Source organism: Podarcis pityusensis (assembly GCF_964106645.2).
Source record: "Podarcis pityusensis genome assembly, chromosome: 3".
NCBI classification, from domain to species: Eukaryota; Metazoa; Chordata; class Lepidosauria; order Squamata; family Lacertidae; genus Podarcis; species Podarcis pityusensis.
The window spans coordinates 90736989-90752059 of NC_138026.1; the positions used below are offsets into that span (position 1 = coordinate 90736989).

The following is a 15071-nucleotide window of genomic DNA, read 5'->3' on the forward strand; positions in this document are numbered from 1 at the left end:
TCAGTGCACTACTAGTGTGACTTTGTGAAAAATTTCACAAGCCATGCAGTGCGGTGCACCATCTCTATGCACAGCCATACCTGTGTAACAGCTTTACTGGTGGGCAGGTGCTTGATGGGCGCCTGTACTTACTGGGGAGAGAACATGACATCAAAATGCCAAACCACATTTTCCCTCCAGTAAATATGAATTTACCCTTTTCTGGCAGAAATCTGATAAATGACCAAAAAAAACAAAGCAAAAGTTTAATAATCCATTTGTGATATCTGAATGGTTTGTTTGAGATACCAAGTCCTTGTCCAGAAGTACCTTTTATCACATCGTTTTCCTACAATTAGCGCTTCACATTTTCAATATGTATCCTTAAATATCCTGAAAAAGACAGCTATAATCTCTACTTTAACTGCCCGTGACTGTGAGTTTGGGAGAATGTTGCTCACATGGCCTTTTGCAGCACATATTTTTGTTTCATTCAGCCATCAGTGAATAAAGTAAGCCTACTTTATGTAGGTGTTGGCATTTCCTTCGGGGAAGACGTAGGGGTGCTTCTTCCTGAAGACGTGCCCAACTCGGCTGCAGGGGATGATTTCTAAACTTCCGCCACACATCCACACCCGGAATGAGATTTCTGTAAGAAAGGCTCATGTTCATCTTTTCAAAGTCTCATAGGAAGAAAGATTCCAGCTTTAGCCTTCGTTTTACCCCTTTGCCACACCAAGTCAGGCAAACCCACAAACCAGAAAGAGCTTTCCTGGGCTCTCTGCCTTCTTAAGTGCATTTCAAAGCTTCTTACCATCAGTTTGACATTAATCTATTTGAAATCTCCTTGTAACGTTGTGGGTAATGATATCGAAATGGAAAGAAGTAGTCCCTTTATACAGAGTCCTGTTTACGTATCAGGAAGCCTCTTGTTGTTTCTTGCTCTTGTGCTGATTAGTGCAATGTGTAGTGCCCACCACAAGAGACCCACAGCTCATGGACAAAGGGTAAAATACAGAATTTGGACTGGTTGCCAAACTACAAAACATCAGAGCTGGTAGGTCCATAGTAGGGCATCTACTCTGGGTGCACAGGGTTCCATTCAATTCAGCCGTAAGTGTAGACTCAGTACCAAGTTAGATGGCCCAGTAGTCTGACTGAAGACAGTTCTTCAAATAGAGAACTATCCCTGGTGAAGTTGGGCACATAGCCACCACCTTAAGCAAAATATACACAGCGTGTGTGGTGATAAAAGGTTTCAGGGGGAGGCAAACAACAAGCAATTGGATGGGAGCATCTGCTTGTACGCATCCCTGGCAGAGCTGCTACATCTGCTAGGACATGGGGTCCTTTTTTCTTGCTAGCTACGCTCCCTGGAGGGGCTGAAGTTTTAAAGACAGCTTAAAATCTGTCTCCCTGACAACCCAGTGCCTCTCCACCCCTTTCAAGGCTGCAGTTGACTCCCTCTGATCTGTAACATTGTTGTGGCCAGAATTAAATAACAAACCACCCCCACCGCAAAGCCAAGTTTGAAAGAAACTTCCAGGCATGAACAAGGAGAGATTACACAAACACCCCATTTTTCACTTCTTAGGAAGCCCAGGAGCTGCCCACTAAGGCAGAGTAAACTACAGGCCCAAGTCCCCTGTTGCCCTTGTCAACATTCCTTGATATCTTTGTGTCATCTAGGACAGGCACGTCCAACTCCCTATAGACCAATGGCAGTATAAAACCCATTGTCATGGGGGGGGGGGAGGGAAGCCAAAGTTGTTCAGCTTTTTTAGGGGAGCCAAAAGTTGGTGAGCTTTTTTGGGGGGGGGTGACAAAGTTGTCTAGCTTTTGGGGAGATCATAAGATGCGTAAAACCAACACAGACGATAACAGGTGAATGCAGAAATACAGGAAACTAAACTAGCAATAACGATCGCCCATTTCATGTAACAGATGAGCAGAGCGAGGACAGAGAGGGTCGGAGACTTTAAACCCAATGCTTTTTCCAACAAGCAATCGGAAGGGAGTCCGCGGTTGGAAGGGAGCCCGCAATCGACCGCAATTGACAGCGATCACTCGGGGATCGACCAGTAGATCGCGATCGACCTGTTGCACATTGCTGTTCTAGGACATAACAAGGCTAGCTCTGATCAACAAAGTGATAATGGGATTACAGCTTGTGGCTATCTTCTCCCTTCTCTGTCCTTGCACTGGTGTAGGTGTTACGCAAAGAAACATACTCCAAATATCCTTTCACTTGGTCTGAAATCATCTTACATAGGAGCTGTAAACATGGTGCAGCAAGAGAGCAGATAGGTGGACGGATCTCTCTTGGAAAACCATGTGCACACAATCATGCTCATGCCTAGATTCACTGCTTGTGAGATTGTTTTATTGACTTCAAGTGCTCCATGCGGACAACAAGCAGTTAACAACAAACAGAAGATCTCGTGTCAGGCCACAGATCATTGAGATTCCAGAACAGATGTTCCAACTCCACCCATGTGAGAGGCTCTCCCACAGCCACCATAAAATCGTCCCCGAGAAGAACAGCCCATTCTTTCTTCGCTTGGTGACACGTTAGTAAAATGCACTGCACTAATTAGAAAGATCCCACAGGAAAACCCTACCAGACATTTGGAATTAACTCTGACACGGACCATTTCTTTCTTTTAAAATGCCTCCAGTGGCTAAGGTCATGGCAAATCTGTGCACACCACATTTTACCACTCGGAGACTGTCTTTTTGCCAAGGGACCGCCTGCCTGCCTGCCCACCTGCCCTTTTTGCAAAGCTGATGATGGCATCAAAGAAATGATATAATATTTGCCTTTGCATTATGAATGAAAGGATGGTGCTGGTGGAAAAGTAAAGTTGGCACTTTAATAAAGGCACTGAAAAGAACTGAGCTCTTGTTTGCTTAGATTTCTGGCAAATAATAAGTGGAACTTGTGAGTGATGGATGACCAAAAGAATCCAAACTCCCCTGCCTCTTGAATCTTGGCTAGCAAGGATGCTGGTTGCTGTAGAGTGACAGGGACTCACCAAAATTCTCTCCACCCCAGATGTCCATCGCTGCATCGTATTTCCCAAGGTGGTTGAACCAGGCCTTGTCAATTACAAAAAGACCTCCTGCAATGATAGGAGTCCTGCATGGTTGGGAACAAAAGAAGACAGAGACTCTCACTTGGACTCCTTTGTAAGAGGTTTTGCACACACACACACACACACACGGGGGGAGGGAGGAGAGAGAGAGAGAGAGAGAGAGAGAGAGAGAGAGAGAGAGAGATCCACATCCTTGTTTCCTGGCCCATGTGCATTTTTTATTTGTAAATAGTCAGATACACGGCTTTTTAATTCCCAGGTATGAATATGGAAAATGTCCTGGAAGCAGGAAGGAGGAGGGATCTGACTGCACGAATGCTCCTAGTGGGACGGAGTAGCAGGCACACAAACCCTGCCCCCAATATCCTTGTGGATGGTGTCATTCCCCAACCTTCCCAGGGTTGCATGGGAAAGGTCTACAGGGGCTTTCAACTTGCGTGTGCTTGAATGCAGGTGAGGATCATGATAAAGCAGTGCCCACAACTGTATAGAGGAATCTAGTTGTGTCCAAGTGCATGTGACTAGAAGCCCCTCTGTAGAGCTTTCCTGCACACCACAGAAAAGGGTACAACACACATAGGGACATTGGGGGTGGGATTTGCATGGATGTCCCTGTTCCCACTTTCTCATGTGGTCGGTCATATATGCCTGAGCACACTATCGTCTGTTAGTATTCTGTTCATTTGAACATCCACAAGCATAGGCCGATGGGAGATAAAAGACTCTTGCAGCAGACAGCGCAACCACTAATCCCGCATTGCGCATGCTCACAAACACCAGGCTGCACTGCACTAGCTAACTCCATTGGTTTTTTTAAAAAGTGTGTGTACCCAAATTCAAATGGCTAAAACTCCTTCTGGCTGCCTCTCTGCAACTTTTTCAAACTCAGATTGCTTCCAGAGGCTACAGCCATCAAGGTAAATTCAGTCTGTTTGTTAAATCCCTCTGCGCGTATCACGTTTCATTTATTTTTTGAGGAAAGAAAAAGTGCAATCCTATACATATCTACCCAGAAGTAAGTCCCACTGAGTTCAATGGGGCTCACTTACAAGTAAGCATGTCCAGGATTGCATCCTAGCAGGATTCCTTCTATTCTATCTAATACCTGCACACAAAATAGACCACTCAATAAATCATCATAATAAAAATTGAAACTTGTGTTTCAAAGAAGACTTGTTATTTGTATGTCAGCCAGAAGTGCTAATGCACTCATCAGCACAACTCCTACAAGCCTGAAGTTTTCAGTCCTGATTGCAGGCTTCCAGACCAAAAATGCATTTAGCACTCGGGGGTTATTTACATGGCATTATTTAACTGGGGCTCTGTGCCTAGTTTTATCCTGTGAGGAGCCTCGTTTCAAGGAGAAAGTCACACTTTCTCAGAAGGACAAAGAGCTTTTAAGAAGCCCTTTGTAATCAGTTGGGTTTTGATTTGAAAACAGAGTTATTTGCCCTCCCTCTTTTCCTCCAGATCAGCTGGGAAGAAAAGGAAAGAAGTGGCACTGAGTGGGGCTGAGACTATGTGGCAAACACTGCTGTTAATTTTGCAGCACAGATCCTACCCTCAGCAGCCTGGTTCATGTCTCAAAGAGCCTTTTCTCTTTGATTCCAGTGATGGTGGACTGTGATAAGGCAGAAATGGTGCTTTCTCTCCTGCAACGGGGCAGCGTCAAAATGTGGGGATGCCAGGAGGCAAAAACGATGAGCAAGAAGAACTGGGATGCAGGAATAAAGGGAAATGCTTGGAGCATCTATCTGCCCAGAGCTCTGAGGATGCACTGCAGATTTCCACTCTAGAATTAGGGAGGTCCAACATCTGAAGCTCAGCCTCAAAAAAATGGAATGCCTTGGACTAGCTTTTAGGGCACATATGAAAGATTATGTCTCTTATCATGATGGCCTGTTTCCTTTGTTCCTAGTTAGAAAGCAGTGGCAAACTCAACCATCATTATGCCATCTTTAAAACAATGTGTATTTAAGATGCATTTCAGCAAAGCATTGAATCGTAAATTGCTGTAACCTGCTTTGGGACCTGCTGTAGAAGGGTGAGTAATAAACAACAGCAACAGCAACAATTTATTATTCATATGCTGCCCATCTGACTGGGTTGCCCAAGCCATTCTGGGCGGCTTCCAACACATTAAAACACAGCAGGACATCAAACATTAAAAATATTAGAAACAAGCCCTACTTCTAATTTCTTATGGGTTAATATGCTTTGAGCCAAACTGTCATAGGACACATTTCTCAGTATGTATCAAATCAGTGGTTTGGAGACTTTTTCAGCCTGAAGACCTTCATTCCCACACGGTGGGTGGGTCCAGAGACAAAGGGACTGGAGAAATAGGGCATTTGTTCAGTAAGCTGCAGTCCAGCCACACAAAACCCAGCTATTTCTACACACACATACCCCTATTCATTCAAGCAAGCAATCGGCACTAACACAGTTCCCAGCCAGGCAAAAAAAAAGCACATGAGAAATGAGTAGAGCAGGCTACTGAGAGGGCGTAGTCTGGGGAGCCCCAAAGGCTGGGCAGAGAGATTCAGTGTGGTGTGGTGGTGAGAGTGTTGGACTAAGACCCGGGAGACTAGGGCTCAAATCCCTACCCAGTCAAGAAGCAACTCTATCCTCACAGGGTTGTTGTGGGGATATTTGGGAGAGGAGGAGAGCCATGCACACCACCTTGAACTCCTTGGAGGAAAGGTGGGATATCAAGAAGAGGACAGAGAGGCCTTGGGAGCCACAGTTGGCTCTTGGGCCTAGGGTTCTCGACCACAGCATTAAAGCAAAGCATCTTTTGCCTCTCTTCTGCAGTTCTGTGCTTGTCACCCCTGTTTTACCTTCCTCCTTCTTGTCACTTACTTGATGGGCTCTGTGGGGTCTGTCCGCTTTGCCTTCTGCTCTGGAGAAAGTTGTTCCCATTTAAAATGCAGGCTCCAGTCGAACCCTAAATAGGAAGTGAACAGCGGGAACAAAGAGATTAGAGATAATGCTTCCAACTATGGACCCATCGTCGCCAAGCTGCTTTGCATCAATATCATCGCATGAGTTATGTTGATAATCAACAGGGCGGTTAGTCTTATCCAGGAGAGGATTTCATGTCTTCCCATTGCCAAAGAAGAAAAGTCACAGCCTTAATTTCCAGTCTATAGATCCTTTTGCGTCATATCAGTAGCTGTCAGGGACTGGAGAGAGGAGGAATGGTGGAGACTGCCTCCCCAGCCTGAAACTTCCAGAGAAGAGGAAGATGGTATAGATTTACAAGAGGGGTTTGCGGGAGGTCACAGCTCAGAGAGAGATGAGGGGCAAATTTGGGAGGTAATGGGAGAGGAGGGGAAGGCAGAGCTGGAGCAGCTGGCTGACACATTATCACTAGAAAGCATTCCAGACGCCCCTTCTCCCAGAATCTGGAGAGCATTGAAAGTAGGAGAGTAAAGCGCTTGGAGACAAATGGCCCTAGGCAGACACTGTAAGGTGAGTGATGCTGTTGATGATTGAGGAGAGAAGGGGGGGTGGAGATTACTTGGAGCAATGCCATTATTCCAAGCGGCAGCATTTCTAAGCCTCTCTCTGTGAATATTGAATAAAAGACATTGGTAAGACCTTCCTCGTCTATCTGTTCCTGGCAGCCTACACTGCCCCGTTGCAGGAGAGAAAGCACCTGATTAGCACATCTTTATCTAATGAGAAAGAACTGTGAGATCTGCGGTAGCTCACACATCAGAAGTGCCTCACTGGGTGGAGCAGAGCTACTATGCTCACTTTCTAGGAAGCAAGTCACTGTTGCTTACAGGGGAAGGATGGGATGACAGTGAGGTTGGTGCAGTGGAAAGGTGGCAGAGCCAATCTGGTGTTCCTGCCAATACGTTGGTGCTATCCTGATCTCCTTGTCACCTCCTTGCCCCCATCTCTATTAGCAGTAGCAACCCAAGAAGCCAAGAAGCCCACATACAAATTCCACCTCACCTGGTCAGAAGTTTCTGTCACACACAGCAGTTGGTATATTTCTCTTTCTCTCCACAGCTGTACATCAGCCTCACTTTGTTACACACAGACTATTAAAAGGAGCCCAAATGTGGGAAGACACAAGATCTACCCACTCTGGAAGAATGGCAGATGAAGTTGATAGACTATATGGAACTGGCGGAAATGACTGGCAGAATCCGAGACCAGGGAGAAGAGTCGGTGGAGGAAGATTGGAAGAAATTTAAAGACTATTTACAGAAACATTGTAAAATTAATGAATGTTAGAATGAATCTATGTGATTTTAGCAAAAATGTATCAAAGATTTAAGAAAAATAGACTGTTAATTGGTGAAAAGAGGGAAAGTAAACTTATAGTAAGATCAAGATAAATTTTCAGGATAAGAATTTTGAAGAGAGGGAAAGGATTTGCTGAAATGGATAATTGACTTAGAATACAAAAAAGGGAGGTGTGAGGATGTCAGGGAAACAAGCATATGAAAGATAAGTTATGGGAAGGCTTGATTTGTCTTCTTTTCTTTTTTTCCCTTTTTTTTGTATGTTGTTTTTAAGTGTTCTTATTTCCTTGTTTTTTATTGTGATGTGTTGTTTTACTATTGTCTAATCTGGTGGTTTTTTTTGCTTTCTGTTTTCTTTTGCCTTTTTGTAAACTTAAAATCTTAATAAATACTATTTTTTTTTTAAAAAAAAAGGAGCCCAAATGTGGTGGTGGGTTTCATGGAGAATTTAACTGATTAGCAATGAAACTGATTTTTCAATAACCCAGTACGGATTTTGCAAGAAAATCAAAGCTGTCTTGGGTCATAAAGACTCCGTTAAGAACATGAGCTCTGTTGGGTCAGGCCAAAGGCCCATATAGTTCAGCACCTGTTCTCCCAGCAGCCAACCAGAAGCCTATTATTATTATTATTATTATTATTAGTAACAGTAGTAGTAGTAGCAGTAGCTTGTTACCAAAGTCTCCAAGGGACTTACATTTGAAAACATAAACCAAAACGCATTATACCATCAGAATTTCACATAAAACTTTAACGTTCTTACACAAACACCTACAAATATTCCTTTCCGACTGTAAGTTCCCTGCAAGTTTTTTTCCAGAGACATGCTGTCTCTCATTCTGGAGGTGCAATGTGACTAGTAGCCACTGAAAGCTTCCCCCCCCCCCTTCAAGAATAACATAAGAATAATTCAACAAATCTAAATTCCCTTTAATGACAACCAAGTTGGTGGCTTTCATTACATCTTGCAGTAGCAAGAAATGCAAGTACATAAATATAACACTTGTACTCCACATTTCACTCAGGACTTCCTGCATTGCAGGGGATTGAACTTGATGACCCTTGGGGTCTCTTCCAACCCTACAATTCTATGTTTCTATACTTCTTATTCCCCTCTAGCGACTTTGCTCATGCACTTGCCTAAACCAGGCATAGCAAGCAAGGTATCCCACCTGCCAATATCTCATATGCACCAGTTAGCGTGTTAGTGGCCCCTGGCCTAAACATTTACCTGTGTACAGGTGACTGCAGACTCACCTCCTCTCAGATCTGAAGAAGCTGCCACATAAGCAAAAGTGTCTAAGTTGATGATGTCAATAACTGGACTCACCACGTGCTTTGGGTCCTGATAACAAAGATGAAAGTACAATAAATATATTTGTGTATTACATTTACGCTGCAAGGGTATTGCATTTCCCAGTCCTGGAAGGCATTAAAAATTGTACCTGGGAAAATGGGACTTTCCCCGGAATTTGCCAGAAGGCTGTGAAAGGAGGGAAGAGAATACCAACATCCCAACCCAATAAAATGAAGGATCAGATGCAGAAGAACTTTTTTCAGCTCACAACAGATTGGTTCCATTCTATTAAACCTCTTTTTTTTTTTTACACTGTGCTTTTGAGATTAGTGTACTTTGTTTCCTCATGAGTATCACAGGATATTGTGGATATTGCACTGGGTAATGTTTGTGATGTTGCAAACAAAGAGCAACACTCTCTCCGTCTTTGCTAATTTGAGGCTGGAGCTGTCCTATTCTACAGCAAGTCTGTCACCTCTCCGTCATCAGAAAAAGAGAGGACAGAATACTCTGGTACCAAATAGAGTATCGTTTCAGGGAAGTGGTGCCACTGGAGACCACTTTCATTCAGAAAGAATGAGAATCATCCAAAACATGCTGATGAAAAAGTCAGAAGTGTCGAAGAAACAAAAGGGGTGGTTGTTTTCACTGCAGAAGGAATATCTGTTCATAGAGAAATTCCCAGAAGATGCCAGTTTATTTCTTTTAATTAGCTGAAAAGTTTTCTTTTAAATAGAAAAATTGCTATGGGCCTGGTCAGGCACTTCCCTGGGCTAATTCTTATGCTGCTGTAGAGAAGCAAGAGCCTCTATGCATACTTTAGGGTCCCAAATGAGGGGGGGGGCAGTGATTTGTGTAAAGCAAACAAACACCTGCACTTAGGGGCACAGATTCCATATATCGCCTAGGTAGGGCCAGCCCGGGATGTTTTGCCACCTGGGGCAAAACAGACAATGTCCCGCTGTACTGAAAAGGAGCAAGCAGTGTGTGTGTGTGTGTGTGTGTGTGTGTGTGTGTGTGTAAGTGGTAGAAGCTGACAAGTGCAGGAGAGTCGTGTGCTCCTTGGAGGCTGGGTCTGCCACCGGAGGCGACTTTCTTACTGTGCCTAATGGCCCTGGTATTATGAGGCTGTTCTGGAATTATGAGCAGAAGGCCTTGGCTCATCATCTGTGCCTTTAAGGGATTCCTTCCCACCAGCATTACTGGAGAGGGGCAGGATCTAGCCAAGTGGAAGAGGCTCCCAGTATGCTCCGATAAAGTCCATTGGAAAGGCAACAAGAAAGGAAAGCAGCGGGGAGGTAAAATACGTGAAGAAACTTCTTATGTCTTTTCTGAGCACTGGGGCACCACCTCCCATGTCAATCAACTTCTCCTAAATCCATTGTTGAGCAGTTCCTTTGTACAGGAAGAGAAGCTTTTATTTTTATTGCAAGGGGAGTTGCAAATATTTGGTCGAATAATTTAACATCTCTAAGCAAACTCACCCCTTTGAAACCTGCTTCCTTAATATTTTTCTGCTGACTGTCAGTGGACAAACCGAAGGGAAGCAGCTGAAGAACATGCTGCCCATAAAGTCAGCAATGGGGAAAGGCAAAATCACAGCTGAAGTTCAATGCAAGCCAGGGAGGAAATCCCATTGAACTCAATGGGACTTAACTTCTGAGTTAGAAAGGCTTAGAACGGCGCTATAAACAATACAAGATAATCTCTCCTCACTCCCACACCTGGCAATTGCTGTGGCTTTTCCAGTTGTGAGAAAAGAGTTTGAAAGAATTAGATTTGTCTGTTACGTTTATATAACACCCAGGCAACTGTGTGGCTAACATACACCATAAGACAAAGAAATACAATTTTTTCCTCTTTTTTCTTTTATCTTTTAAAAGCACATTAAAACAATAAATAAACTACAAAGCAAAGAAGTCAGGCAACCTCACCGCACCCCACAAAACTCCACCTAAAATTATCATAAAACTCAGCAGCTAAAAAAGCAATATTTGGTTCTTATTGCTCAATTAATATATAGCCATAGGTGGAAGAGGAGGGCCCAAATATCTATCAGGGTGGTGGTACAGCAAAATTTTGTCAGCTCTGAATGGCCTTTTCCTTTCTATTTCTTTATTTGTTTTGTTTTGTTTTTTAAAAAATAGCCCAGACTCCAATTATAGTTCAAAGCTTCAAGCTTTTCTCCCTATGAGACTAAAACCCTTTCCACAGGTCTGCAGCTGACCAAACACTGTTGGGAATCAGCTCTTGCAAAAAGCTGGGTGTGAAAATTCTCTTAATTATGCTGCGGTGCACAAATCCGGTAGCCAACAGTGGCCCCTAAAATTGGGTCTGGCACATGGCTTGATGAAGAGAGATGAAAACCTAATTTCCAAGAAGGCTTGAGCCCAGGAATGCCTCAATTAAACAGTGCAAACTGAAAGGAAAGCAGGAAGCTGCCTTATACTACCGACTGGTCCATTTAGTTTAGCATCAGGTATTCCGGCTGGCAATTGCTCTCCAGGATCTCAGAAAGAGGTATTCACCTTTACCTTCTACTACCACCAGTATTATGGGATGCCTGGGGTTTATTTTTTTTATTTTTTAATAATTTTTATTAAAGTTTCAATCAAAAATTGAACAACAAAGAAAAAAAAACTTAAAAAAGATACACAAATACACAATACAAATCCCAGAAAGAAAATAAAAAAAAGAAACACGAAAAGCGAGAATCAACAATAAAAAGAAACATAACAATTAAAAACAATATCTCTTTTCCATTTCCGTTTTTGAGTTTACTTATTTTCTGGACTTCCTCATACCTCCCTCTTTTGTATTCCAGTCCAAATTGTTTGTCCAGCAATTTCTTTTCCACTTTTTTAATCCCAATCTTTAATTTTAATATAATATATGACTTCAACTTCTTTAAACCCAATCTTTGATCTTAATGTAATATAGCATTGAAATTTTACCTCTTAATTATTGAATTTCCATTTCCTTAAACATCTTTAATCCTAATCTTTAATCTTAGTCTATCATTAACTTTAACCTGTACAGCTGGAAACCACTTATTTTCAGTCCAACATCACTCTAACATTCTTTAATTTTGCAATGTTTCTGAAGATAGTCTTTGAATTTCTTCCAATCTTCCTCCACCAGCTCTTCTCCCTGGTCACGGATTCTACCAGTCATTTCCGCCAGTTCCATATAGTCCATTAGTTTCATCTGCCATTCCTCCAGCGTGGGAAGTTCTTGTGTCTTCCAATACTTTGCGATGAGTATTCTTGCTGCTGTTGTTGCATACATAAAGAAAGTTCTATCCTTTTTTAACACCATTTGGCCGACTATGCCCAGGAGAAAGGCCTTTGGTTTCTTAGGGAAGGTATATTTAAATACCTTTTTTAATTCATTATATATCATTTCCCAGAAAGCCTTAATCTTTGGGCACGTCCACCAAAGGTGAAAAAATGTACCTTCAATTTCTTTACATTTCCAACATTTGTTATCGGGCAAATGATAGATTTTTGCAAGCTTGACTGGGGTTATGTACCACCTGTATATCATTTTCATAATATTCTCTCTTAAGGCATTACATGCCGTAAATTTCATACCTGTGGTCCACAACTGTTCCCAGTCAGCAAGCATAATGTTATGTCCAACGTCCTGTGCCCATTTAATCATAGCCGATTTTACCGTTTCATCCTGAGTATTCCATTTCAGCAGCAAGTTATACATTCTTGACAAATTCTTAGTTTTGGGTTCTAACAGTTCTGTTTCTAGTTTGGATCTTTCCACCTGGAAGCCAATTTTCTTGTCCAATTTAAATACCTCCATTATCTGAAAATAATGAAGCCAGTCTCGCACTTTGTTTTTTAATTTTTCAAAACTCTGCAATTTCAGTCTATCTCCGTCTTGTTCCAAAATTTCCCAATATTTCGGCCATTTGACCTCCATATTGACCTTTCTCAAGGCTTTCGCTTCCATTGGTGACAGCCACCTTGGGGTTTTATTTTCTAACAAGTCCTTATATCTTATCCAAACATTAAATAGCGCTTTCCTGACAATGTGGTTTTTAAATGCTTTATGTGCTTTGACCTTATCATACCATAAATATGCATGCCATCCAAATACATTGTTAAAACCTTCCAAATCCAAAATGTCAGTGTTTTCAAGAAGTAGCCATTCTTTCAACCAGCAGAAGGCTGCTGATTCATAGTAAAGTTTGAGGTCTGGCAGGGCAAATCCGCCTCTTTCCTTTGCATCCGTTAGAATTTTAAATTTTATTCTGGGCTTCTTGCCCTGCCAGACGAATTTAGAAATATCTTTCTGCCACCTCTTGAAACAATCCATTTTGTCAACAATCTGCAAAGTTTGAAACAGAAACAGCATTCTAGGCAATACATTCATTTTTATCGCAGCAATACAGCCTAGCAGTGAAAGCTTCAAATTTGACCAAATTTCTAAATCTCTTTTCACTTCAGACCAACATTTTTCATAGTTGTCTTTAAATAAATTCCCATTTTTTGCTGTCATGTTAATCCCCAGGTATTTAACTTTCTTAACCACTGTTAAACCTGTCTCATTCTGAAACCTCTCTCTTTCAAACGGTGTTAAATTTTTCTCTAAAACCTTGGTTTTTGACTTGTTCAATTTAAATCCTGCCACTTGACCAAATTCTTGAATCAGTTCTAAAACCCTTTTAGTACTAGATTCTGGCTCCTGTAACGTCAGTACTAAGTCATCTGCAAATGCTCTCAGTTTGTACTGTTTAATTCCGACCTGTATACCTATAACCGACTGGTCCCTTCTAATCATATTCAGCAAAACCTCCAGGACCGAAATAAAAAGAAGTGGGGAAATTGGGCAACCTTGTCGTGTCCCTTTTTCAATTTTAAGTTCTTCCGTCACAACATTATTTACAATTAGTTTAGCCTTTTGTTCTGAATAAATTGCACGGGATGCCTGGGGTTTAACCTAGAATCTAGGTTAACCTAGAGTCTCACCACTCTATTCTGATACTCACTTGGGATTAAAAAACAGCAAGATCAAAGAGGAAGGCATTGAATTTATTCCCAAACTGGACTGTGGACCACTGGTAGCCCATGAGCTTCATTTGGGTGAGCCACAGCATGTCTGTGGATCTGTGGTTGACGATGGGAGATGGCACATCCATAGCATGAAACACCCATATTCATTTTAAATTGTATTCCTATTGCTTTTTGATTTCTTATATTCTCTCCTATTGCATGTAAAATTTGAATTCTACGGAACTACAATGGCTAAGACAGAAAAGTCATTAAGTGGTTGGCCAGCAAGTTCTTGGTAATTTTCAAGTAGCTCTTGGAGGGGGGATGTTTGGGAACTACTGAAATATTGTGATTAATACATAAGACTGAAAGGATCTTGAATGTCTATAATATCTACTCTCTGAGCATTTTGTTGTAATTTATGGGCTCTGCTGTGGTGGTGGTAGAATCATGGGGCTAAAATAGATGCAAAGATTATATAGATCACATAAGAAGGCAGCAAATAGCTTCAGCCTGAGGCTGGAAGTGCCTTATGTTTTCTTCATAAACTCTCCCCACCCCCAGTATAAAACTAACCTACAGCTAACCCACACAATCTTTTAAAGTTTAAATAACTCTAATTACCATAAAAAAGTTATTCTCTTAAAATTAATTCCCCTACAGCAGGAGTTATTCTCCTACAACTATATTTATTCTCTGACAATTAATTCGAATAATTTTAACATATATTAGAAGATAAGGTTGAGTCTTTATAGCAAGCCCATTATAGCAGGAATAAAAGATAACCGAAGAAAGTATAATCAAGGAAGGAAGGAAATAAATCCAAAATGGGTTGTGAAAGATATCTTCTACTACCAGTGTGGTATAAAAAGCGCAGAGGAAGAGAGGAACAGTATATATATTTTATTCCAAATCTTGGCTCGAGCTGATAGCAATGTTTACAGGCAACTTTTACTGTGGAATCTGGGATGTTTAGGTAAAAGCTTCCCAGTTGGTGTTCGGGTAAGAATTATTGGATGTGTAGAGACAGTACCGACTCTCCTGAATCACTTATATATTTAAAAAAAACAGCCCTCTCTGTCAATACCCTGGAGAAGTCAAAGGCAGAGTGGTATTTGGTACTCAAACGGCTTGGCTCCTGAACAAATCGGTTCCCGAACGCCACAAACCCGTAAGTGTTCGGGTTTGCGAACATTTTTCAGATGCCGGACGTCCGACTCCCGGAACGGATTAAGTTCGAGAACCAAGGTACCACTGTATTCTCATTCTTCCTCTCCTGCATATATACAGAGCCTGATCCATACAGAAGAGAGAGTCCCACCAAGAGAGGCCAGGAATTGATCCTTGGACCTCTTCCATGCAATGCAGGTGCTGTACCATGGAGTCAGGGCCGTCTTACCCATAAGTGTCAGGGGTGCAGGGCACTTGG

At 42.1% G+C, this 15071-nt stretch overlaps 1 protein-coding gene across 1 annotated transcript in view; it reads right to left on the reverse strand.

Moving 5' to 3' along the window:
• The window catches only part of GALNT14 (polypeptide N-acetylgalactosaminyltransferase 14), a 244637-nt gene that overhangs the window by 19440 nt on the left and 210126 nt on the right, over window positions 1-15071 (reverse strand). The window contains exons 7-10 of the mRNA XM_081000206.1: window positions 8594-8681; window positions 5937-6021; window positions 3015-3118; window positions 502-628 (exon numbers count right to left, since the gene is read on the reverse strand). Of these exons, the coding sequence (XP_080856332.1) occupies window positions 502-628; window positions 3015-3118; window positions 5937-6021; window positions 8594-8681 (404 nt within the window). The remainder of the gene's footprint in view (window positions 1-501; window positions 629-3014; window positions 3119-5936; window positions 6022-8593; window positions 8682-15071) is intronic.